The following is a 27190-nucleotide window of genomic DNA, read 5'->3' as shown; positions in this document are numbered from 1 at the left end:
GCTGAGAGAGACCAATTATAATGAGGGCTGCATAAATTGTTTCTGGGGGACACATTTGGCCCGCAGCCCTTATTTTGGACACCCGTTGTATAATAAACATGAATATACTGTACAGAAAAACATTCCTCACAGATCTCAGGGCCTAATCCTATCCAACTTTTCAGTGCTAGTGAAACCGCAATGCAGCCTTGAGGAAGGGGAACAAACATTCCCTCACCTGGAGGGGCCTCCGTGAATGTTCCCCTACTGCAGGATGCAGCATGTGCCTAGTTGGCACTGCTGTACCGGTGCTGGAAAGTTGGAGAGGATTTATTTATAAACTCTGAGGTTTATTCCCTAGAAATCTGTTTTATCAGAGGCTTTGTTTTAGAGTTCAATCCTATGCATGCCTACTCAGTGGGGCTTATCCCAGGAAAGTGTGGATAAGATTGCAGCCTGAGAGCCCAATCCTATGCATGTCTACTCAGAAGTAAGTCTCATTAGTCAGTGGGGCTTACTCCCAAGAAAGTGTGGAGAGGATTGCAGCCCCATCCCATGCATGTCTACTCAGCAGTCAGTCATATTCTAGCCAATGGGGCTTACTCCCAGGAAAGCGTGGAGAGAATTCTGCCCAGCCCCAGGTTTCCGCATTGGATCCCTGTTGTGTGTGCAACGTTGGCTGGGCACAAATGCCGGCGTGAGCTGGTTTTACTTCAGAGTAGACACGCCTGGAGGGGTCGGCAGGGCGAGCGCGTCCCAACAAGAGGGACACTTGGCCACGGTCGCCTTGGACGCTCTCAGGCTCTGGCGTCCGTTGCCTTCCCCGCCTCCGCCTTTGTCTGTGACTCCAGGCAGGCGGCTCCGGGAGGGGGAGGCAGGCCCTGTGGCGGCGCATGCACACCAGTGGGGCGCAGAGGGCGGCAGGCTGAGGAGAAGAGCTGGAGCGCGCCGTTGCCGGCTCCGTTTCTCGCTGCCTGGCCAGCCGGCCTGCCTGCGCAGGACACACATCAAAATGGCGGCAGAAAAAAGGGGCGGAGACAAAGGGGGAGAAAAAACGCGCTCCTCCGACCCACCGGCGCGCGAGACCTTAGTCCCCGCCCCTCCCCGTGCTGTGATTGGAGGAGACGGGCGCAGGCAGACCACGTGGCCCAGCACCCTGCCTTTCCCCTTCGCGCCGCCCCTCCCCCCTCCTCCTGCAGTTAGAGACCGACGAAGCCGCTACCGCTGCCGCTTCTGCGCGGGGATCCAGAGCGCGGGTGGCTGAGCGAGCGGCCCCGCTGCGCGTCGAGGGCGGGCTTGTGGAGGCAGGGCGTCGTCGACGGGCCCGGCCCGCCCGGTGAGTCGCAGCCAGCGCCGGCCGAGCCCGGGCCCCTTTGCCGACGGCGCCTCTTCCCTCAGGGGAGGGGGGCGGTGGCGGTGGCGGCGGGGGAGCGGAGCGCGAGCGAGGCGAGCGCGGGAGGGACCGCTTTCTGCGGGCTTCGGGCAGCGCCGGCTCTTCCCCGCTTCTTCCTCCGCGCGCTCCATTGTGTGGAGGAAACAAAATGGCGGCGGCTGGGCCGGGAGGCGCGCGGGAGGGGGGAGAGAGAAAGAGGGGGAATGGCGCGCGGGCGGCTCAACGGCCGAGCACGCGACGGCTCGAGGGAGGTGGGGGCGCCCCAACCCCCGCCGTTCCATTTCTCGGTCTCTTCGTTGCCCCCCCCTAGTGCTCCTCGCCGCTTCTCACGCGGGGCGCCGCCGCCTCCTTCACACCGCAGCCCCCCCGTGGGCCGCTCTTGCCCTCCAGCTCCCCTTGAAGGGAAGGGGGTGCCCGTCCTGCAGTGCGTGGCGTGGCCCGGCAGCGGCCTCCGACCTTCGGCTGCGCCCCCGATTGTCTCCATTCGGTTGCCTTCGTACAGGCGCCTCTGGGCTTCGTTCGGCGCCTTTTCCTGCCCCGCAGCCCTCTCGCCTCTCCTCTCCCTGGCGGCCTCCGCGTGCCCTTCCTGGGCTGCCCACCTTATTTGAGCCGCTCTTGGGCCTCGCGCTCCCGCACGTGGTTCTCAAATGCGGCAGGGGTTGGTTCCTTGTTCACTTGGCCCGGAGTCTCCGGTGGGGGCAGGCGGGAGCACGTGCAGTGCGCGCTCAGGCTGCTGTCCTATCCCCACCTTTCTTCCTTGGGAGTGAGGCCCATTGGCTAGAATGAGGCTTGCTTCTGGGTAGACATACATAAGCTTGCGCTCTTGGGGCCAAATCCCATCCAGCTTTCCAGTCCTGTCTAACTTGCAGTAAGACCCACTTGCTGGAATGAGGCTTACTTCTGAGAAGACATGCATAGGATGGGGGCTCTCAGGCTGCAGTCCTACCCACACTTTCTTGGGAGTAAGCCCCATTGACTCTAATGAGGCTTGCTTCTGAGAAGACATGCATATGATTGTGCTGTTGGGACCCAATCCTATGCAATTTTCCAGCTTTCTAATCCTGTAACTTGCTGTAAGACCCACTTGCTAGAATGAGATTTACTTCTACCCAATCCTATTCAACTTTCCAATCTTTTCCAGCTTACTGATTATATTTGATTTATTCATATCACTTTGGATACATGTGCAACAAAAAACTTGACACTAATCACTGAGTTAACTGAGGTGTTTTATATGCTGATGAGTCAAGAGGCAATCATGTTGTTTCACCAACACCATTTATCCAGCTGAAGGTATCTGAGCTTCTTTGGATCCTGTCATGATTCTGCCATAACAGACTCACTGAGAATACTTAGTAGCCCACAGGTTGCTAGTGAATACCATGAAATGTCAGCATCTCTTGTAACTGCATATCCTGGCTGTTGGAAACTGCCAACACAATTTTGTAACTCCTGGACCCACCAGATATTCTGCCTGCCAGTTTTCTGTATCTGCAGGTATTTCTTAATTAAAACTTTCCAGTGCTGGTGCTGCAGCAATCCAACCCCAAAGAAAGGGAAAAACATTCCCTACAAAAACAGGAGAAAACATTACCTGGAAAAAATATTACCTGGAAGAGGGCTCTGTGATTACCCCCACCACCACAGGATGCAGTGTATGCCCCATTGACAGGGCTGCACCGGTACTGGAAAGTTGAATAGGATTTGGCATTACTCTGCTACTGGCTTGTTCACTTTCTAGGGAGAGATGGTCCTACCAGCTGAACTCCTGGAGTTGCTTTGAGTCCTCCTTACCATATACTAAAGCAGCTTTTTTTTTGGGTCTAGCACTTCTGGATAATTGCCTTTATTGTGTATATCAGTAACTACTGTTACTATGGGGCTGGTAAATTCAATTTCTAAGCTTGGCCAAGGAGCATAATTTGCAGGTAGCATACTTGAGTAATGTATGAGGATGGCTACTCAGGGAAATAGGATTTTTGTTTGGGGGCTGAATAACCTAAGCATATATAGGTTTACAGTATATAACCTGTATGACCTTTATATGACCTTTACAGTATATAAAAACACTAACCCCAGAATTCTGTAGCACACTTTGAACAAGTGAAGAACTCCTGGAATACTGTATGTGGTCAAAACAGTGTTGGCCAGTTCGGCCAGTTCAGGGTAAATTTGGAAAATGTAGTAGTCTCAAGCCATCATTAAGCTTCTAAATTCTTGCTATTGATAGTATTTTTGCTGCCATAATATTTGTCCTGTTGTATTTGTTTGCCAGATACCATTGTATCTAAATTGAGGTTCTTTCCTGAACACATTACTTCTTGCCTCAGGCAGAAACATACTAGGACTGTTGTCTTTGATTGTGGTTGCACTGTGCTGTTCCCCCAATGCACCAATGCCCCTGCCATCTGTCTAAACTCTGTAACCAGAGTTTTTTCTGTTAGTTGTGAATGGAATTGATTGAGAAGTTGCACTTCATGCCTTGGTGTATAGTTAAGGGTATGAAGAAATGTACCATCTTCGCTTATCCTGTTGGCTTTCAGGGATTCTGAGTCACTTGCATGAGTTCTCAGCCAGGCTCAATGCACTTAGGTTTTTGATCATAACAATTATCTTACTGATCATTTATAAAGCTTGGTAATTTTAGATATTAAACATGTCAGGTATGCATTTGTCTGAGTTCTCATTAAATAGACCAATCTGTTACTGTATGTTAGTATAGGTTAATTGTTGTTGAGCGTACAGTATTATTTACAAATGTAAATGTATTTTATACTCTACTGTCACAAGTTTATCAATTTTTTGTCTAAATCTTAATTACTCTTAATTTTCCTCAGAATACTGAAAGCTGTAGTCTTAGCAGAACTTTGAAGAAGAAAATATTTCTTGAACAATTCTGCCACCGCTCTGAAGCAAAAATGGTAAGAATTTCTTGTTCAGAAGTGAAAACCAGTAGCACTTGTAGCTTATTTTATAATTTTTATTAGCTTATTAATTTTTTAATTTTTGATGTTTTTTTTTTTCAGCGACCAATGCGTATTTTTGTGAATGATGACCGTCATGTCATGGCCAAACATTCTGCAGTCTATCCAACTCAAGAAGAGTTGACAGCAGTTCAAAACATGGTCTCTCATACTGAACGTGCTCTCAAAGCTGTGTCTGACTGGATTAATGAACAGGAAAAAGGCAACAATGAGCAGCAGCAGCAGCAGCAGCAGCCAGAACCAGAGACCATGGAGACAGTAGCTGAAGAAGAAAATAAAGAAGGAAGGCAAGTAATGCTGCAGTTCTTGAGCATTTTGACAAGCTTTTCCAAGTGTTGTTAACAACTAGAGGCACTCACTGCATCCCACTTGCCTGCATGTGTGATGTTGGGACGTGTAGCTTCTGTTTCTCTTCCTTTTAATTACCTGTCTCTAAAGGCTAAGCTGGTACTGCTGTGTTGGGAGAGAAGCAGAGCTGGTACTGCTTTGCTGCCTGTTGTAAGCTGCTTTAGGGCCCAATCCTATCCACGTTTCCAACACCAATGCAAGCACAGTGCAGCTCCAAAGTAAGGGAACAAACATGCCCTTACCTTAAGGAGGCCTCTGTTATCCTTCCCCACAGGATGCAGTGCATGCCCCATTGGCATGGTTGCACCAGGGCTCGAAAATTGGATAGGATTGGGCCCTTATTCAACCTTCATGATAGAACATTAATGAATATTCCTATGTGTCAGCTCAACCAGTGGCTGCCAGAGGATTTTCTTTTATCGCAAAATCCATTAGTGCAGGACAAGAAAGGTTGAGGTATATATATCTGGGATGTTACAATGAATGTTTTTTAAATTAGTTTTTTTGTTTATTATTGTAGTTATATACTGCCTTTCCTTTGCAGAATACTCAGTTAGTAGCATAAGTTAGGAGCATGAATTTGTTTTACTACATTTCCTTATAGCTGCAGTATTGGTTTTGAATAAAGAACGTGTTTTCAGGATGAAAACACTTCGTGAGTATGATCTTTTTCTTCTCTCCCCTTTCACATGCACTTCTTAAGGAATCTACTTCCTGTTTACATAGGGCAGTGAGCGAAAACCTATTCTGATGCTGGATTCTCAGACCTGGTAGATGTTAATTGTGGTCTGTGATAAAGATGAAAAATTTCTAAAAATCTTGAAAGCATGTCTTCAGAAAAGGGAATGAAGAATGGGATATTTAAAAATAATGCTTTCTGTTCAAATATTTATGAACAGAGGTAAAACAGAGTGTTGGAGGTGAAACAGGTTTTTTTAATCACTTGTGGGGGGAAATGAGTTGAAAAAAACATTTGTTGCCAGCATGAGGCCTTTTTCTTAGCAGTAGTATGTAAAACTTTGTATACTGTTCCAGAAATAGAAGAGAATATTTCTGAAATGCAGTGACAGCACTAAAAACTAGCTTCAAATTTGGGTATTCGGTTAAACAAATGTGGAACATTTCAATAGAATCATTGCACAGATTGCAATACTATGTGCGTTTGCCTAGGACTAAGCCCCATTGAAGTTGGGACGTGCAAAAGAATTTTGCTACTAGTTTTACAGTAATTTTTCTATTCATGTTTGTTAAACGTATTTGATTACTCCCCAGTAAATATTTTTGAAAATACTAGCATAATCTGAGTTGCTAATCAGAATCTGTCTGAAAATTGAGGTATGGTCTTTTGTTTCATTTGCTTCCTACGCTTAGAAGTTAGCCTATAAACAAGAATACTAAGGTTGCAGTCTTTTGAACAATCTCATTGGGAAGACTGAAACTTGCTCACCTTGAGTTGTACAGCGAGCTTCTAGAAGCTGTCAAAAATAAGCACAAATAGTTACTAGATGTGTGCCAGTGCTGTGTGGTTTGTGTCACAGGTTCATAACTTGAACAAAAAATAGGTTTACGTTTATACCCATCTGTAATCCATGGATGATCTGCAAGGTGAGGGATCCTAATAAGACAGTCAGCCAAAGCTTGTGACTGCTGTTATGCCTGCCTACCTCCTGATAGAGAGAAGCACAGTTTTGTCTGTGACATTGTGGTGAGCATTGGAGCTATTTGGATGTGTCCATTGCCAGGTAGAACTGTAAAGCAAGCCCACTCCCCCACCTCCATACTGGAGGGGGGGGATTGTGCCCTTCTCAATGAAACTTGTAAAAAGAAAGTAGCATGATACCTTGTTGCTCATAGTATTTCAGAAAGGATTGGAGATTATCCTTCTCTTCTGGGTTGGGAAGATGAGGAATCTCCCAGACCACATACTATCCTTGGGGAGGTTCAGGAAAGCTATGAGATGTCTTGCTATTTTCTGAGCCTTGACTTGCAATCGTATATACCAGGGCTTTCTGAAGTGTGCATTGCTACTCCTTAGGGCAGTGCTTCCCAAACTTTCCCGGCCTCCATCAAGATCCAGAAGTAAGTACTGATGACACATGACATGATTACATCAGCAATGCTTCTGGGTCATGGCCAAAAAAGGCACAAAATTGTATAAAATGGACCAGAGAGGATGGTTGGGGCCAGCCTGCCACTCCAGACCTCCACACATTGCTCCATCATGTTTGTGCTGCCAAGTGGCTCAGCCAGCATGGGTGCAAATGGAGGCATGCCAGTCTGCTGTAGAATGCAATAACTGCTTTATTTTACTTGCTAATTGGTATTAATTTTAATACTGTTTCGCTGTTCTACAGCTAAATAGTTTTTTAAGGTTACTGTGGCCCTAATTTCTAATCCTGATTTGCAGGATAAATGTGTATTGGTTTATTGCAAGCCAGGAAGGGAATTTCAAGAAGCGAGGAGAGGACAGAACATGCAAGCCTAAAGGATTTTAACAGTTTATTCATGCAGGACTGAAGCATAGCTTGTCATTACGTTTGAATGAGCCCAGTGTTTTCCATGTGCGAGCATTGTGCTGAAAATTTGATCTAAACATATACTTGGCAAAGCGGTAGGAAGAGTTTTTACCTTCAGTTTCTTCCTTTATTGTTGTAACCATTTTTATTCACCTTTTCATAGTGAACAGAAGACCACTGAACACTTGACTAGGACACTTCGTGGCGTGATGCGTGTTGGTCTTGTAGCAAAGGGCCTCTTGCTCAAGGGAGATTTGGATCTTGAGTTGGTTCTGTTGTGCAAAGAGAAGCCTACTATTGGTCTTCTCGAAAAAGTAGCAGACAATCTTGGCACACAACTTGCTGTGAGTATGAAGAACAAATAGTAATGCTGATTATATTTGACTTATTCATATAACTTTTTATATGTATGCAACAAAAAAGTGATACCACTCACTGAGAGATAACTGAGGTGTTTTAAATGCTAATGAGTCAAGAGGTGTTCATGTTTCACCAACACCTTTGATCAAGTTGAAGGTATCTGAACTTTTTTGGATCCTGTCATGATTGTACATAACAGACTCACTGAGAATACTTGGTAGCCCACCTGTTGCTGGTGAATTCCATGAAATGTCAGCATCTCTTGTAACTAGCATATCCTGGCTGTTGGAAACTGCCAACACAATTTTGTAACTCCTGGTCCCACCAAATATTCTGCCTACCAGTTTTCTGTATCTGCTGGTATTTCTTAATCTACATTTGTTGGTTCCTTCAGTATTTCCAGGACATAACAGACCCGGCTGGAGGCCCTTGCACATTATTGAGAGGCTGCTAAAGGAGCACATCTTTACATTCAATGTCACCAGCTGTATTTGAGAGATTGCTTGTCTTCTGATAACTGATAACTTTGTTTTCAGTTCTCCCTTCTGAAACTTCTCATTTGCTGCTTAGATAGGCTTAGTTAGAACATTGATTACCTACTCGAGTTTGAATTGGTTTTAGTGTGATACATTAAGAGAAACTTTTAAATCTCAGTGAGTTAATTTTATATATGGCCTGCTGGCAGCTACCTGACTGCACCTAATAGCTGCTATAATTTCCTATAGCAGTCCACAATCTGAAAGGGTTGCTGAAGGGAGGGTTATTATATGCTATCTTTTCTACCTGATTTGAAACTGGACTTGAGATTCCTTCCAAATATGCCCACCCATATGGTGAAACAGAATGCCCAAGATGTATGTATGCCTGCTCCATGAAAAGTAGCATCTTGGACATTAAACCTGTGGTTTGAACTCTACAAAGTGTTTCCAGATGCTCTGCTTAAAATGAGGCACATCAGGGTAGAGGATCAGTGATACTGCAGTATCTCTGATTTGGCAGTGTATACTATCACTTTGGGGAAGGAAAGTTTGAACAGCTCTGGCAGACAAAACTCTTAATCCTCCATTCTTGCTGGTGTGTGCCTCTCTGTGCTAAATGAGAAGATGCCTCAGCGCTGGGCTGTGTATGTGCTTCTCAACCAGTGTGCACTGAGGAAGTACAGTGATGATATAGGGGGATTCATCTCTTGAGCAGCTTGACTGGGGAGGATCTACCTCCCACACTCAGGAATTTAGCCATCACTGAAGTAGGTGGTTATGTTACTCAACAGCATGTTTCTTAAATCATTATTGGGTATGTCAACTGGGCAGAAAATGCAGCTGCCCAAAAGCTCTGCAGTGATGTCTTCCAACGGAGGGGTGCAATCTGGAAAAAACTCTACGGTGTTTCTTTGTGTTTTAGGCTATTACTGAAGATAAATATGAAATTATCCAGTCTATCAGTGATGCTGCAATTATCATTAAGAATACAAAAGAGCCTCCACTGACACTTACTATCCACTTGACATCTCCTGTTGTCAGAGAAGAAATGGAAAAAATGTTAGCTGGAGGTATGGAAGACTGAAAACTGCTAACAGCCACAGAATGAGTTTCCAGACTGACTTCACTATTCTCTTTGGTGTTCAATTTCTGATTAGGCAGAGCAGTTTCATGCAAGTCTACTTCGTGTTGTAATGCTACACAGTACTATGGCTATGGATAACTGGATTACAGGTTTCTGGAATTTGGGTTGCATCTTCCAAATTAACACACTTTATAATCACTTGGGCCTTTGTTATGGCCTAAGCCCTTGTACCAAGTGCATTAGTTCACTGATTTGTAATAGTGTTTCTTCAGCAAACCGTAATGACTGATACAGATGTTTATAAATGTAAACTAAAACATCTTAAAATACTGAAGTCTAGTTTAATTGACTTCTGCATGTTCATGGAATTGGATGTGTTTCATAAAGCAGTTTGTGTTGCAGCAAAAATGATTGGTGGTTTTTTGGGTCTCAGCCTTTTCAGCTGTTCTGGAATGTAATGCAGAGTTTTGGATAAAGTTAATCCATCCATCTTTTAGGACTGATTCACGTATGCCTAGATGACCTGAAAACATAACACTGATTTGTAGCAGTGTATGAGAAGTGAGTCCGTTAAGAAGTATTTGAGTTGAGAATTAACACTTTGTGGCAGCAGCTTTCATACATGTGCATCATCACTTGATTCAGTGATGAACTTGTCTGTATGAATTCACTTTCCATATTAAAACAGTTTTCACACTTGAAGACCCCATTTTACTTTTAACCAGTCAAAAAATTGTTCAGTTGGTGAAATCTTGCATAAATAAAATGCTTACAAGATTTCATATTTCAAACTATTGAACTAACCTTATCTAAAACCCTGGTTTTTCCTGTTTTCAGTTTTGCTGCAGCACAGACCTGATAATAATTTTGTTCTCTACTGATTGTTTTATGGTTCTGATATCTGACCACATCTACCAAGCCTTCTAGTTTGTCGATTTTAGGGACGCTGGACCTTTGACCAACAGGACGCACTCTGTCATGGGCTGGGGCCAGGGCAGTCGAGCCTTGTGGGTGGAGGGGGTTCCCTTCTAGAAAAGATTTTAGTTACACATTTCTACTGGATGTAGAGGGGAAATTAATTTTAATTTTCCATTCTGTTGGTTAGCTTAGTCCTATACCTTTTTGTAGTCTGGTTAAAGTAGTCTAGCATCTCTGTCCTCCTTTTCTGTAGAGTTTCTTTTTCTGTGCAAGAGCAAGTTAGTGCCTCACATCGTTCTCCTTATGTAGTTGTTAGTTCATAAGGGTGAAAAAGTAAAGTGTATTGAGGCTATACCTTCAGGTATAGGGCTATAGATTAGTGTTTTGGGAGCCTCAGCTGCCCTTTAGGAAACTGCCTCATCCCCTCTCCACCCGACAGAACCCCCTTGGTCAAACTGTGCCTTGTCTTCTTATTCCACCCACGAATAGAAACGCTATCAGTCAACGACTCACCGGACGTTCTGGACAGGCAGAAATGCCTTGCTGCCTTGGCGTCACTCCGACACGCCAAGTGGTTCCAGGTTTGCATTTTGTTCTTATATTTGTCTTTAAGTAGAAAAATTGTAATTGCCTAACTTTGTTAATGTTTTAATGCTGGGCTGTAGATGTGCAGAACTTAGCATCTGTTAAATGCGCAGTTGCTAAAGAAGCACTTGAATGAGTTTAGTTTTTCAAAGAAGAAAATGAGTAGATTCATAGCTGCTGCTTTGTGTTAAGAGTAAGTTTTCATACACTGTTAACTAAATTACCAAATTTAAAAAGCTATGGAGATATATACATAGTTTACCCTTGACAAAGTAGCACTACAAGAACTGATATTTGTCTGTTTGATTCTGGTATTCCTTACTGAACCCGTTTTGCTTTTTACTTTGTTCTAGGCCAGAGCAAATGGCTTGAAGTCATGTGTCATAGTTATCAGAGTGCTGCGAGATCTGTGTACTCGTGTTCCTACTTGGGCTCCACTTAGAGGATGGGTAAACTTGCAAGTTCTATATTCTTTTTAGTATGCAAGTCATGCAGTTAAACACAGGTTCTGTATACAGTGGAAGTCAGTTTTCATTATTTACAAAGACTGACAAATTTAAGGGAAACATTAGGTTTCCAAGACTACATAAGATATTTGGTTGTATCCAACCTGTGTGCGTGTTGTCCCCCACTTGTGGAGGGGGGGTGATGCAGATTTCAACAATTTCTCTCTTACCAGAGGAAGGGGAAAAACTACTGAAAGAGCATACCCTCCCTCTCTTAAACAAGCAGAGAAATAACACTTTCACAGGAGTTTGAATAGTCTGGTGGTTATGAAAGCTGAATGTACTGTTTGCTCCTGGAATGGAAGAAAGATGGGGATTGCTAAGGATGTGGGTGCTTTCTTCCTTTGAGCTGAAACACCTTATGACTAGGAATTTGATGCTTGACTCTTCTTGCCTCAGCAGTATCTGGACCCGTGAGTGTTGATAGTTGGTGGCAAAATGGTCTTGTCCGTTACTTTAGAATATGCCTATATAGTGGCACTTAACTATTTGAATAGGTGCTGCATTTATGACAGGTTCCAGTACAGATGTGGAAATGAGGCGTGTCTGATAAATAAGTAGTCATCAACACTAACAGCACTAGAAAGGCATGGTGGAGTTAGTGGAGTAACACTACTAACACTGCTATTCAGTTGGTTCTTCATATTCATATTCATATTCATGAAAATACAATCTACCACAAATATACTACAAATTGCAGGCTTGACTTCTGGAAAGGAGAAGGTTGAGGCTAATCTGGGCCTGATCCAGCAGGGCTCTTATGTTCTTATGTAACTTGGACCTCAAAACTTAAGGAGGAATTTCTTATTACGAATCTGGTGATGAGTGGAAAAGCCGTTTTTTAGTAAAACCTTTGCAACCAAGCTGGTCCAGCCAGTGAGGTCAAGAGAAGAATGTGAATGATGGGAAGATTTGAATCCCAGTGTTTGCATAGGTTTTGTAGCAGATGGAATCCTTGCATTCAGTTTTAAAAGTTGGCCCACAGACACCATATTGTATGTTTCCCTGAGTTTCCTTTAGATGTCTACTCAGGTTGCTGATGAAGCCAGTATGGCTACAGCTTTTCCCCACTGGAAGTTCCTAGCTAAGAGACTATTGGGAAGTAGAGATATTGTATAGGTGGTCTATAAATAGTCCTACCTTTTAATACTTCTAATAGGTCAGGGTTTTGCTATCTATGCTGTACTTGCAGAGTTAAGATCTGTATTCCATTCACTTGGCTGTCCTTTGTATAAGAGGAATCAGGGTTAATGTGGCACTGCATGGTGGGTCCATGAGAAGCAGGATTACATCAGTTTTTTCCCTGAGCAGTTGTGTGTATTGTACATACGACATATAGAACAGAAATACCATTGTATATTGTAAGTAGTTATACGAGGCCAGCCTTTCAGAGCAAGGCATACTAAATCATAGTTTAAAACAGATACATGCATACAAAGAATGCCAGGATAGTATTGGCAATGAGCTCTACAGTGTTTGTCTAATCAATGCGTCGCTAATAAAGTGATAGGACCTGTATCTGCACTGCAGTCATTGATAATGCTATGCTTTTTCTATGTTGCTTTTAAAATTTTCTGAACTGTTTTTTCAGCCTCTTGAGTTGCTATGTGAGAAATCAATTGGAACAGCCAACCGACCAATGGGAGCTGGCGAGGCCCTGAGGAGAGTTCTTGAATGCCTCGCATCAGGGATAGTTATGCCAGGTTAGATGGTTCTTGACTTTTTGAGAATTTTCAATGGGTGTGATTGAAACTTGCTCTAGTTTCAAGGTCTTGTGTGCCTGGCACAAACTATACTTGACCATCTTGTATATTTTTGGTTTATTTTACTTAAGGCTTAACATGTAGGGCATGACAATACCTTGAACAGAAGCATTTAAAATTATGGACCCATCATTTCAACCCCTTAGTGGGATGTGACCGACTCGACAGGTTGCTTTTTGGAGTGTGTTAAGACTTTGGCAAATTTGCCATCTTACTGGGCTTACTGATCTATATTGTAGACTAGATCAGATTACTGCACGTTGCATCAAATCTTCAGTTGGGCTGATTACATTTCTGAGTCTTAGGGTGATGCTGAGGGAATATTTGAGTCTACTTAGAGACCCTAGGATAATTCTCTGCATATCTTCCTTGTTTCCTGCCTTCAGATGGTTCTGGTATTTATGATCCTTGTGAAAAAGAAGCCACTGATGCTATTGGGCATCTAGACAGACAACAAAGGGAAGATATCACACAGAGTGCTCAGGTATAGTTTTGATTACAGATGTTAACCGCAACCGTTATTAATGGTAGCTAGTAATCTCAATGAGGCTGGCTTTAACCTGAAACAGAAAAAAGGGTCCCATTCCAGTTATTCAGGAGGATTTTGTTGGTCTGCCAGAAATGAGGAGTCAGGTTTTAAAACCTAAATTCTAGAGCTCTTGCTGAAGTTGGTTTTCAGAAGTTCTCTGCTGGAAAATATTGGGACTGGGAATTGTTTGTCATAGATGTGGGGGAAACTGGGAGCAGCTTGGACATCTCCATAATACATATTCTATCTTTCTAGCATGCTTTGAGGCTCGCAGCTTTTGGCCAACTTCACAAGGTCTTGGGGATGGATCCTTTGCCATCAAAGATGCCTAAGAAACCCAAAAATGAAAACCCTATTGACTACATTGGTAGGTTTTACTTTCAGTAATTCTGTTCCTATTTACAAACCTTTTTGTCTGTTTATTGAGTTTCTAAAATTTATCTACAGTTCAGATTCCTCCCAGCACTACATATGCTGTTGCTCCATTGAAACGTCCTATGGAAGAAGACGGAGAGGAGAAATCTCCAAGCAAAAAGAAAAAGAAGATTCAGAAAAAAGGTATTGAGCTGGCAAGAGGTAGGTTTACATAGTTTTCCAGGTGTTTGCTACCACTGATTTTTAGGGTTCATGTTATGTTAGCCTATGAGTAGTAGAAAAGTGAGATCTTTATTCCTTAGCTGTTCATTTGATATTATGCTTAAGACTGTGCAACACAGTTGTTGGCATAAATTTAGGGCCTTGAGCCAGATGTTACATATGAGTCAATATCTGACAAAGTACTTCTTTTGTTCAGAGGAGAAATCAGAACCTCCGCAAGCTATGAATGCTCTGATGAAGCTGAACCAACTAAAACCTGGACTTCAGTATAAACTAGTATCTCAGACAGGTCCAGTTCATGCTCCCATATTTACAATGTCCGTGGAAGTTGATGGCATCACATATGAAGCTTCAGGACCATCCAAAAAAACAGCCAAACTACATGTAGCAGTAAAGGTAAGAAACAACTATGAATATGTGACAGGATTTTGTAGTTTGTACAACTTTTGTCTTAGTTGTCACATTTGGAGGGAGTGTTCAGATGTATGATTCTCAAAATGAAGCAGTGTCGATTCAGTGACTTGCTGTGCAATTGTAAGCTGTTGCTGCACCAACCAAGGGTGTTGCAAACATGCTGTAAAATGCATTTGCAGCACCCAGAGAGTAAGCAGCGCTGGCAGGGGATGTACCTCCCTGCTGATGCTGCATTCACAAGGATGACCAAAGGGTGAATCAGAGGTGGGGAAGGACGTTTCTGGATGGGGGGAAGAAGGGGCAGGGTTGGCAGAGCAGGCTTTATATGGGGCTGTCTAGGGCTGCAATCCTGTATACAGTTACCTGGGAGTAAGCACTATTGAATTGAATGGGCTTGCTTCTGAGTAGACACCCATAGGATTACACTTTAAATTGACAAACCATGGCTTATAATTAGCTGGCAAATAAGAATTAGAAACTATTATTTGAAGTGGATAGCCCATATAGGTTGTGATCACTATGGTTTTTTTTTGTAATGTTGGTTAATTATGGAGTAAATGACTATAATTGATGCTGTGCCTCTGGAGGTCACGGCACCTGGACACTCAGCAGAAAGAAAATGGAAGCAAGCAACCAACTAAAACATGGTTGACCTGTGTTTGAAAGTTCAGAAAGCAGTTTGGGGTAACTAAGTAGTGAAACCATAGTTTGTTTATCTGAATTCAGGAAGTCAGGTTTCTTGTCAAGTTCCTGGATACTTGTCAGCAGTGCACTGAAATTATACAGAAACTTCAGAACAAATTACTTAATGAGATGGATGCAGCTGATATCTTTGTATTTTTTAGGTGTTGCAAGATATGGGATTGCCTACAGGTGTGGAAGGAAGAGAAAGGGGGGATGAATCGGCAGAGGAAACTGATCAGAAACCAGTAGCTGTTGCTACGCCTCCTATAGTGGAAACTGTTTGTACTCCCAGTGCTGCTTCTCCTACAGAGCAAACTGAGGTGAACATTGCTTGCACCTCTCTTAAGTGATGAACATGTTTCTTTCATGGGATCTTAGAAGTCTTTTCATGCCCCAGCTACTTAAAGTGTTTTTTCTTTCATTTTGGAAACAACTTCCTGTTCTAATCTCCCTTTACATTTCCTGCTCCCTCTGTTTTCCTGTTTCCCTCTGTCTGCAAAGCTCCCTAACATTAACACCTTGGTCTTCTCCCAGTTCTTACACTTTGTAATATACTTGTCCTCCCATTCCTGAAATTTTTTCTTCATGTAATAATGTTACTGAGGAATACTTTTTCTGAACCAGCAATGCCTGGCAAATGTCTGCGTAGTTGTTCTCCCAATGGTTCCTTGCTATACACTATTTTTATCAGATGGCGTGGTGTTCTGACACATTACATTTGCATTGTTCAGGGAAGGTTTTGGTCAGACAGTGTGCAAAGTATTAATAGAGTTAGATTAACCTTCTTACTCTTTGCCAGGGGTGTCCAAATTTTTTGGCACAAAGGCCGCATTGTGTATCTGACACGGTGTTGAGGACCAGAAAATAAGTAAAAAATACATGGAGGACGGATGTGCGAGTTTGAGTACAATAAGTGGGTGGAGGTGGAAGAAGGAGGGAGCAGAGGGCAAAATTGATTTGGACAGGAAAGGGGGGGTGGATTTTGAAAAAATATCAAATCAACCTATGACAAACTTTTTGGTCTCAGTTTCTGCTCTGTTTTAAATTTAACATTTTGTTAAATATATATAAATATAATTCTAGGTCTGTCAGCATCAGTATACGTCTCATTCAGCTGCTGGAGATGCTGAATGTAATGCAGTGTAATAGGATAATTTCTTTCCATTGCATTCAGCACCTCAGTGGCTGAATGAAGAATATACTTGCAAGTATATCTTTTGAGTTATACAGTCATGCGTTGCTTAACAGGGATGTGGACTGGCACCCTGATCATCAAGTGAGGCTTAACTTTAAACAAAGCCTCTGAAACCTAGGGGAGCTGTGCTCCATTCACCTCGAGAGTCTTTTCTGAGCCCTGCAGAGGTTCAGAACGGCTGAAACAGCCGAAAAGACTCGACTTCAGGTTTCTTGATGGAAATTGGAAGACGCATCTTTTTGGCTGCTTCAGCTGTTGTGAGTCTCTGTGGGGCTTAGAAAAGCCCCTGGAAGCAAGGGGAGCTTAGTTTCCCTTGGCTTTGGAGGGGTCAAGGACCAGTGGCAGCCATCACATATGTAGTCTATTGCTGGTTAGAGTGTCGCTAAGTGACGTTCACCTGTATTTAGCACTAAGAGGCTGGGAAACCTTGGGGGGGGGGCCAAATAAAATCCTCCCGAGGACTGGGTCTTGAACACTCTTGCTTTATGCTTATGTACATCACTTCAGTATAGAGTAAATGCCCACCCCCAGCTTGCCTCTTTTTCAAATTGTGGAAAAACATAACAATATTTTAAATTTTCAGAATGTGAAACAGCAGGGACCAATATTGACAAAGCATGGAAAAAATCCAGTTATGGAACTAAATGAGAAGCGACGTGGCTTAAAATATGAGCTGATATCAGAAACTGGTGGAAGTCATGACAAGCGGTTTGTGATGGAGGTGAGATGACTATAACAAAAAAATATTTGGGATAGTTGTTAAATGTGGTTATCATTGCCAAGGTGTAATTCATTACTGACACCTTTTTTTGCTTAAGGTTGAGGTTGATGGTCAGAAGTTCCAAGGAGCTGGATCAAATAAAAAAGTGGCAAAAGCCTATGCTGCATTGGCTGCTTTAGAAAAACTTTTTCCGGATGCCCCTCTACCTATGGAGCAAAAGAAGAAAAGGCCCCCTATGCCAACGCGGGGTGGACCCAAATTTCCCATGAAGGTAGGTGTCTGCACTGTAGCTTGCATATTGGGGTAAAGTTCTCTAGAGCAGTGGTTCTCAAACTTTTTAGAGGCCCTAGAAGCTGCTGCCTGACTTATAAATTCCAAGAGTTGTAGCCATAATGCAGTGGTACTCAAACTTTTCCAGTGGCTCCTTTGACCCCTATGGCTGTTGGCCATGACATTCCTGAGGGCTGGAAGTGACATCATTAAATAGAAAGTGGCCAGAAATATTAACTATATTAAATATGATATAATATATATTATAATATAATATTAAATATATAAACTATATTAATATTAATTATATTAATTGTATCATTAATTAAATGCAGATCTTCAAAATATATTAATACACAGCAATATACATGCTTTATAAATGATCAGTTACTGATCATTGTTGGAGACAGGATGCTGGAGTAGATAGATTTTGTCTAGTCCAGGACTCATGTTTTAAACTTTGTAAGCATACCAATAGAATTGTTTTATCAAATGAACTTTAGTGAACAACCAGTCTGACCAACATTACACACACACACACACACACCCCTGTGGACCCCAATCCAACTAGTCATTTCTCCCATTCTCCTTGGAGAGGAGTGAACCCTTTATTAATTTAACGAAATTAAATTTTTCCAGCAGCTGGTGGGGAAAACAAAAATAGACCATGAAAATATATTAGAGCTGATAAGGGTTTGGTTAGGAAGCTGTTTTGTCTCCTATACTAGGAGATGCAGAGCTCAAGCCTATGCATGTCTACTCAGAAGTAAGTCCCATTAGAGTCAATAGGACTAACTCCCAGGAAAGTGTGGATAGGATTGGGCTGGCAATCATTTCATCAATGGCTGATAAGTATTCCCTTTAGATAGCAAGATTCATCACTTTAAAAATGCAGCCTTTCCTCTTCAGTCAAACAAGATTAATAAATCACTTGAAAAACAGTATCCTTTTTCTGCTCCTGGCCAACTAAAGTGTGTGCTTCTCTCTCTCCCACCCCCCCTTTGCCAACTGCATGGAAACAACTTTAAGACCCCTGGTGACTGGTAAAATAGGAAATGTTTTGTTTGGGGAGGGGGAGGAAAGCGCGAAGGTTGGAGATCGAAAGGGGGTAGTGGAAGAGGGAGGGGGTTGAAAAGAGAGATTTCACTTTGATGAGAAGCTATCCCAGGCTGGGAACTAGGAACCAACCAGACAAGGATCAGTGAGGATTAAGGACTGCAAGCTGAGCGAACACAGAAGAGGGCGGGGCGGCCACTCTTGTAGCTGAGCAACTCCATTTCTTCTACTCTAAAAAAAAGCACAGATGATGGACCCAGGGTTGTGACTATTGCTGCAAGAGGACATCCTGCGCCTCCCCTTTGAGTTCCTGGCGCCTCTAAAGAGCTGCGCGCACAGTTTGAATAACACTGCTATAATGGGGTTAGTGCTCCCTCCTCAAGTAGTAGCTTGTTTAACCCTTGATGCACATAGCCTAATTTGCCCTGTCAGTTTCACAAACCACCAAAAATTGGGTCATAACCCACTGGTAGGTCCCAAACCCACAGTTTGAGATTCACTGCTTTAGAGAGAGGGTAATACTCAAATGTGATTGGAGTTCAATTTGGTGTTTATCATGCCCAGCACAACCCGGGAAGTTGGGCAAGAGCAGATGGCTACAGTGTTGGAATAAACCTAGAGTCATTCATTCTCTTACACATGGGCTTATATAGCAAAAACTGGAAATATGTAACTGCCTTGAATTGTGCTCATCACTGAATTTTCACTCATTTCAACAGCATAATCCAGGCTATGGTATGGGAGGTCCTATGCATAGTGAAGTGCCTCCTCCTCCAAGTATGAGGGGTCGTGGTAGAGGAGGAAATATCAGAGGCCGTGGTAGAGGCAGAGGTGGATTTGGTGGTGCCAATCATGGTGGTTATATGAATGCTGGTGAGTTGTTTGTTTCTCTTTGAATTGCAGAAGCTAGCTTCAGTTGTATTGCATAAGCAGGTTCATCCATCTTAATAATTTTATAACTTAATATTTGAGTATAGTTCTGTTTGAGTTGGGAGGATCATTTGCCATTTACAGGCTAAGTTTGCTATTAAGTCGACTGTATAAGAACACAAATCTAAGTCCATCTTAATAGTCTGTGGAACTGCACTAGTGTTCTGGAATCAGTGAAAATGGTCTGTTATGTCCCTTTCTGTAAATCTCCATTTGAATATTGTATTCTTTGTGTTCCAGGAGCTGGATATGGAAGCTATGGCTATGGTGGCAATTCTGCAACGGCAGGCTATAGTAAGTGTTCATGCTGAAGGAAAAAAAAAAAATAAAGCACTACACTCTGGGGTTGGCAAAACTACTACATAAGGTGCTGCCCTTGGGCATGAAATGAGAGAAAATCTGCTTAAGAGTTCATTTTCTTTTTACATTGATTTTAAGATTTCTCTGCTTTAAGCCAAGTGAAGCAATACACCATTTTGTAAAACAATTTCCCTAAAAAACACAATTTTATTTGAGAGGCCTTTGTTGGGAGGGGGGTGACGGGAGCAGAGAAATAAAAAATAATTTTTTAAAATGTGGCACATTTTGCCATCTTCAAAGAATTCTAATTTTTTTTCCTCTGCTCTGTCTCCCCCTTTTGTAGGTGACTTTTTCACAGACTGCTACGGCTATCATGATTTTGGGTCTTCCTAGATCATCTAAAAGTATTGCACATAAAACAGCTTTTTACTCCAATTTTCTCCAACTCCAATACCCAAAGTGTTCGTGCTGTGTCCCTGTGCTTCACTGGGTTTCTCAACAGTGGCTTTTCACCGCAGCTTGTCTGAAACTGTTAACCTACAAACAGTGGCAGTTTTTATTGTGACTTGCCTTTGGTCATATTGATGTACAGTACAGGGGGAACTAAATTTCAAGGAATGCCTGTGCATTGTGCACTAAAGAGCCAGCTGTGTTCTGCTTACAAGCAAAAGGCCCCTGTTTGCTTTTTATGGAAAGCATCACTTTATTTTTAAGGAACATGCTAAAGTGTGTTAACTTGTCTTAATTTACAACAGATTTTGTACAAAACTTAACTCTTTTAATCCCTTAAGGTGGGTAAATTCCTCTGACAAGAAGCAAGACCTCTTAGTACTTCAGAATCTACGTAATGTTTAAGCATGCATAATGTTAACTTGTATGTGAAATAGTATGTGTTAATTTTAATCTCTGCATCCTTTATGCTTCTTGTATTGGTATAGCATCCCAGATTTACAATTGTTGGGTTGTGTATCTCTAAAATGAATGGTTTTATTAGTTGCAGTGGACATTTTGCAACCAAGGACAAAAGGCCTAAAGCATTTCACAGGACTGTTGCCAGCCTTGTATGGTGTGGCTCTTTACCCTTCTCAGTACTTGTCCCCAAAAATAGATGTATGTAATGTCCCAGGAACTGAAAACTACTAAACATTGAAAGGCACAGGGAATAAACTAGTTGTTAAGATTTTTAATAAACTTATTGTTTGTCCTCCTTGGTTTAGTACTTGTGTAATTAAGTTTCATTATCTTAGCAGCATCATTTTAGTTAACTCAGGAGTTGAATGAACTTGGTAACTGGATTAGGAAAATAAGATACAGTTGGCCTTAAAATTTTACTCAGTAAGGCTTTCAATAAAACTTTGTCTTTATAAAAAAAGAGAAATTGAAAGTGTTTATACTCCTAACTTGACTGAACTGCTTTTAAAATGTCAAACTTGCTAACATAACTGTGGTGTTTGTGTTGGAAGGAGAAAGTTGGATTGGGGGAGTCAAGACTGATTTGAAGAAATCAGTTGCAGTTTTTATTTTAAACCAGCAGTGCTATACTATTCTGTACAGATCAATTACTCTTAAAACATTCCATGCTTGCTTTGCCTTACCTGACTAGAGACAGATAGTTTTCATGCAGTTTCCCCATTATCAAACAATCATCCTCTGGCTAGAAACTAAGCATGAAGCCTAGTGTCTTCATTACTAAAACATGGCATTTTAGTATGTAAAAAAGTAGATTCAGATGTGGTACTCTTTCATCTGTGTTCGATCAAGCAAAATCTGTCATGGCTGTAAGGTTTTGGAGAAAGTATAATTGGAATAATTGACCAGTCTTTGGGTTTGTGGATGCTAAAGCTGAGTGGATAGCTACTCTTAAGACTGAATGCACACTGCTGAGAGGGCCCTTAGCAGAGTTTCCATTATTGGGCCTCTCCTTTGTGAGTGGGACCTTCCCAGCTTATGGAGTAGCAGCAGGAACTTGCCTTGCTAGCTCCTGATCATTTTTTTCTAGCTCTCAGCACTGTGCAGCTTTTCATTGCCACTATAGGCTGGAGGAAAAAGCAGAATTCCTGCCATCTTGCTTCCTAACAAAGCTTCAGCACAGAATCCTAATAAGACACTGTGCAAAAACAAAACTTTGGCTGGAGGCTAAGCTACACTGTTGTAGGAGACATGAAAAGGGGGTTGGGGTAGCTGTTGGCAGCATGGCTGACTTGGATAGGTAAAAATCATGCTACTTTATTTGTGTATAAATTGCTATGCTGTACTACTTCCCTGTATAGCAAAACTCATTCCAGTTTATGCCTGTTCAGACTGTTATAATCCCCAATTTTCTGGCATGAAAATGCCAAATATCTCTTAAACCTGGTTTTATACATGAATTTTAGTTAGCTGTATTTCTAGTTGTACCAAAAAAAAGTACTTCCAGCGTAATTTATGTACTTAAGAAAAGTTTTGGAAATTCCTTAAAGTCTATTTCTTGAAGTTCTCTATTTCCAGTTGTGTGGACACCTTTTAAGCCTGGTAAATGTCACTTAGATACTAGAACAATCAAGTATTGGTCTATCATTCTTTCTTGCATGTGTAGTTATTAGAGTTAACCTTTGAAATCATGTTCATCCTACAGGGAACTACAATTTTATTAATTACTGTGTAATACATTTGACTTAAAGATACCTGTGTTGACTGGTATAGCCAAGTTAGGCCCTGGTATTCTAGTCCATGTTGCCATAGTTCTTGAAAATGGGTTACACCTGAGATTGACCCAACTAGGTCTACATGTGTTCAGTACAGTGAATGAGATGAGACCCTGTCAAGTGTTAGGGGAGAGAGGCCTACAGACTTTTCAACTAGGGCTCTAGGCTGCTTTTTTAATTTTCAGATTCATTCCAGAGAGTGGAGATGGGGGATGAGGGCACCTGGCTTAAGCAGTTGGTTCTGAACACAGCTTGGTGTGTTTTTCATCCAGTTTTGAGAAAAAGGGCTTAGCAGGACTTGTTGGACAGTTGTCCATCTTTTCATGAGCACATAATTATAAAACATGAGCACATAGTTATAAAACATTAACAAGTTTATCGCCTTCACAAATGTTTTGATTCTGTTCTGTTTTCTTTAGGTCAGTTCTATAGCAATGGTGGCCATTCTGGCAATGCAGGAGGGGGCGGTGGCTCGTCTGGGTATGGATCCTATTACCAAGGTGGTGACTACAGCTCTCCTGCTCCTCCTAAACATGCTGGTAAGAAGCAACAGCATGGAGGACAACAGAAGCCTTCTTATGGCTCAGGATATCAATCCCACCAAGGCCAACAACAGCAGTCGTATAATCAGAACCAGTATGGCAACTATGGTCCACCACAAGGCAAACAGAAAGGATATAATCAAGGCAACTATGCTTACTCCAATTCATACAACTCTCCTGGCGGTGGTGGTGGAGGAGGATCAGACTACAACTATGACAATAAATTCAGTAAGTTTCTATGGGGAGATAGTTGGGTGTGCATGTGAAGCCTTTTAGGTTTAAGATTTCATCAGGGTTTCCAAATGAACTGACTGCAATTACACATAAGGTAAGAATGCACCGTACATAATAATAATAATAGTAATAATAATAATAATACAGATATTTATATACCGCCTTTCTTGGTTGTCAGATTTCTCCTCAGACTTTAATTCAAGGCGATTTACATAGGCAGGCTGTTTAAATCCCCGTAGGGATTTTTACAATTAAAGAAAGGTTCTATCTTTCAAGAACCACACAACATTTCAGATGGAACTTTTGCGGCCTGTTATCACTTTCTCGCCTATTATATATATAATAAATACATATTATATATTTGAGCGATTTAAGGTTTAAAATAGGTGAGATTGGGCTGAGAATCATGGGAAATGATTAAAGTTACTGGTTATAGCATCTGAGTGTTGACTTGTTGCCTTTATTAAGCACTTGGGTAGAAATTTTGTATTAAAGGTGGTGGGATGTATGTTAAGATTGAGTGAAGTGCAACTGTTGTTGGAAGCTTCATTGAAAATGAAAAGTAAGTCAGTCTGTCCTGCACTCTGCCCAATCTTAGGATACAACCCATTGTAGAAGGTGTAAATCTTCAGTCCAGGGTGGGTTGAGGATCCTGTTGGTCCATTAGTAAAATCCAAAAACCATAATCCTGTAATACTTCTGTTGGAATCAGCTGAAATGACAGTTGCACAAGATTCATGTTAGTTGGTTCTAATAAAAGTATTACTAAAGTGAGGCCAGATTAGGTTGTTTTCTTGATGGCACTTGAGAAGGACAGATGCATTCCAAAGTGCATTTTTCAAGTTTACTGAAGCACATTGTTGCATGTCTGAACTGCAGTGGTTTGAACTGCAAATGATAAACTTCAGGCACTTAGTGGCCATAGGAGTGTGCTGAAAAACATGCACCTTAGTTCATCTCCAGTTTCTAAAAACAAAACTATCAGCATAAGTCCCCCAATCACTGTTGCAGAAGACTGCAGAGGAGACATATGCTGAGAACTGATGAGCTTGTAAATGAAGGAATGGAACCACAAGCTACATGGAACCTTCTGGAGGTTCCCCAAAAAATCTGTCATCTGGGTTCAGGTTAGTCGGTAGTATCTGTGAGCCTCCTGTATGTTTTCTTAATTCTAGGTTACGGTGGTGGTGGCGGTGGAGGACGTGGAGGTGGTGCAAACAACTATGGTTCAGGAGGTGCCTCCTACAATGCCGGTTCCCATGGTGGCTATGGGGGAGGATCTGGGGGAGGAGGGTCATCTTACCAAGGTAAGCAAGGTCAGTTCAGAGTCTGTTGTATGGAAGCTGGCAGCATCTGTGTTTACTACTTGCATCCCCTGTGAATCCTCCGGCATATGCAGAAAACTGGAAGAGTTGGAACCATGAGAGGAATTCCTGCCCTGCTTTCTTTTGTTGAAACCTTGTATAGAGTGCTGCTCTGCCAAATCATCTGTATATGCCAGGGGAAAAGCAGATATGCTGTCACTTATGCTTTTGACACATTGAAAGATCTCTCTCCCTAGAGTTTTTTGCATTTTGGAGAGAACTCAAAGTGGTGATGTGCATCCCAGTTATTCTATTGAAACCTGTCAGCTGTATATTTGGGCATGTGCTGGTTGAGACGATGTAAGTAAAATAACTATACTGGCATATTACTAACCTTTCACCTCTGCCTTTCTCTAGGTGGATATTCTCAGTCAAACTACAGCTCGCCAGGTTCAAATCAGAATTACAGTGGACCTCCCAATTCTTACCAAGCCTCCCAGGCTGGCTATGGCAGAAATGACCACAGCATGAACTATCAGTATAGATAAATCAGTCTTTTCTTGGGTGTGAAGCGTTATCTTCTAAACTTGCATACCCTTTGAATATTGAGTTTTATTGCATCACAGTAAACATGTAAACCCTGTTTCCATGTTGCAGTGCTCTTTGTGATATCAGTCACTAATGGTTGAGTACGTACCTTGTAATTCCATACTTAGCTGTATTTTGGACATTTAATGGTGTATTTAATGGTTTGTTAGTTTGCCATTTTGACTTTTGTCTAAATAGAATTTGAGTTTAGTATCCTTTTTCTGTTTTAAAGACATTCAGGTGTTAACACAGTATGGCTTTAAATTGATAAGGGATATCTCTGCTAATGCTTTTGTGAAGTGAGTTTAAACAAGCTTTCTGTATTTTAATGCTTTAGTGTTTTTCAGTTTTATATAAGTGAGGATTTTACTTTAAACTTGTGGGAAAGAGTGGGTTTTGTATGTCTGGGTCATTCAGACAGCACATCTGGATTATGCTGAATGTAGACAAATAAACACAAACTCTTCATGTGTTGGTTGCATTCTTATTCTGCCCAAATACTATTCCTCAGCAGAAAAGAAGTAACCATTGTAGAAACATCCTCTCAACTTTCAAAGCAAGTTATTAAATTGTATCCTAATCACTTTGGGCTAAGTGTAATATAGCTTTCAGAAAGGAATGAACCATTTCACAACCATTCCAATGTGGGATTGGCTGCTTGCTTGCAGTATGCTTACAGCCTTTTCACGGTCTTGCGCAGGAAAGCTGTGGTTGTGTGTCTGAATTGCAGGGTTGTGATGAAGAGTGGTAACGGGAGGATGCAAGTCTGTAGGTAAAACAGATAGTGGGATTCTGTTTCTTCTCAGGTGCTACCTCTGCATGTGAGACTTTACTAAGGTTGAGTATTTAGCAGTTTTGGGTTGTCCCTTCGAGAGGGAGCCCTGAAAGCTATGTTGAGTTAGTGGATATAGCATTTTGTGTGGGGAGGGTATGGGTTGACTCTGCAAGATTGCAACTTGCTGTTGGCACAAATTAAGCCCTTTTGCCAAGAAAAATGGGTCACAGCGAACAAAAATGTTCAAACTAAAGACAAAAATACAAATGAAAACATTAAGCCTAGCAAAATGGAAGTAAATGGACAAGTAGGCAAAGGAGTTTGAGAAGCAAATTGTGAAAGTGAAAACTGTATTCGAAGTCAAAAATCAACAATTGAGCCAGATGAGGCCAAGGTAATAAAGATGTAAAAAGACTGAGAAGATAGCAAATTTGAGTTCTTTAGTTTTGCTTGCACTACCTTTCCCCCTACTGCAAAAACTGCAGCGACTTAAAACTTTTGACTAAAAACATAACATTCTCAAAGAAGCAAATGCTTAGTTGTGGTGCAGGTGCTCATACAGGTTGGTAAATGGTGGGAAGGAGACAGTGGGATATGCACCAACCTGCAGTTAGAGCAGTGCGGTGTAGTTTATGTCTTCAAGTTGGGGTAAGTGGTGGAGTAGTCTAGTTCTCTCAGTGCAGGGGGGCACCCTTGGATGGATTGCATTTTCCATTTATCTCTGACGGCTTATTTAGTTAACTGAACTTGGGAACTATAAAAGGAGCGACTCTTTACAGTTTACTTCCTGTCTTTCGGCTGAGACAGGGCTCCCATTGAGGCTCAAGTGTCAGTTGGCCTTCCAGGACAGACAGTTCGGATTGCAAAGACATCTCTCTTCCTCCAGGCAGTATCTACCAAGCCTGACCAGCAAGAATTGGAACTTCAGGGGAGTTCTTCCCATGGGGGAGAGTGCTGGAGCAAATCCTGCTGGTCATGGCACAGTTCTTAGGCCTTTGTATTAAAAGCAAAATTATACTGGTAGCACAGCTTGGCTGCACCACTAAGGCTGCTTCATCATGAGCAGCATGTCAACCACATGCAACTACTGCAGATACCCGCCTATAAGTCTAGGACAGGTTTTGAGCCAACAATCATGGAATTTTCTATGACCCTCGGATAAGTCTGGGGTTAAACTTAGGGTCTGACTATAGTTTTTGTCTGATTTTACTCGAGGCCAGATCCTGCAAAATAACCCACCACTAATTGTAACCTAAGAACTGTAGTCTCTAATTTATTAAAAACATAGTAAAAGATCATAAGATACATTTTTATTCTTTTTAAATTCTGGTCTTCACCACCTTTTTGTAAGCACTATCAGAGTAAGTGCACTGTAAACAGCATACCAGTAAAACAGTGGTTCCCAACCTGGTATTCATGTACTCCCAGGGACACTCAACAGGACCTTTAGGG

At 42.0% G+C, this 27190-nt stretch overlaps 1 protein-coding gene across 6 annotated transcripts; it reads left to right on the top strand.

The window, feature by feature from the left end:
- Positions 1-1164: 1164 nt before the first annotated feature.
- Positions 1165-25435, top strand: ILF3 (interleukin enhancer binding factor 3). 6 transcript variants are annotated; one of them, XM_066617790.1, is made up of 20 exons: positions 1165-1315; positions 4210-4293; positions 4399-4643; positions 7384-7564; positions 8982-9129; positions 10551-10642; positions 11000-11095; positions 12744-12855; positions 13302-13399; positions 13700-13811; positions 13892-14002; positions 14238-14437; positions 15301-15459; positions 16918-17055; positions 17153-17326; positions 19101-19254; positions 19552-19605; positions 22715-23065; positions 24247-24378; positions 24793-25435. In XM_066617790.1, exons 2-20 carry the CDS (start codon positions 4291-4293, stop codon positions 24921-24923), a joined length of 2691 nt encoding a protein of 896 aa, XP_066473887.1. In that variant the 5' UTR covers positions 1165-1315; positions 4210-4290; the 3' UTR covers positions 24924-25435. The 6 variants fall into 6 exon arrangements, with proteins under 6 accessions (XP_066473887.1, XP_066473883.1, XP_066473882.1 ...); XM_066617786.1 differs by having other exon boundaries at positions 24247-24387; XM_066617785.1 differs by having other exon boundaries at positions 13892-14020.
- The last annotated feature ends 1755 nt before the right edge of the window (positions 25436-27190 follow it).

Source organism: Tiliqua scincoides, chromosome 2 (assembly GCF_035046505.1).
Source record: "Tiliqua scincoides isolate rTilSci1 chromosome 2, rTilSci1.hap2, whole genome shotgun sequence".
NCBI classification, from domain to species: Eukaryota; Metazoa; Chordata; class Lepidosauria; order Squamata; family Scincidae; genus Tiliqua; species Tiliqua scincoides.
The sequence above is the reverse complement of the archived record's forward strand: the minus strand, read 5'-3'. Positions and strand labels throughout refer to the sequence as shown.

Bases quoted from the DNA above. Each gene is read 5' to 3' on its own strand.
- ILF3 (XM_066617784.1), top strand. The intron at 13,400-13,699 runs GTATAGTTTTGA...CTATCTTTCTAG, and splicing joins ATATCACACAGAGTGCTCAG to CATGCTTTGAGGCTCGCAGC. The intron at 13,812-13,891 runs GTAGGTTTTACT...ATTTATCTACAG, and splicing joins AAACCCTATTGACTACATTG to TTCAGATTCCTCCCAGCACT.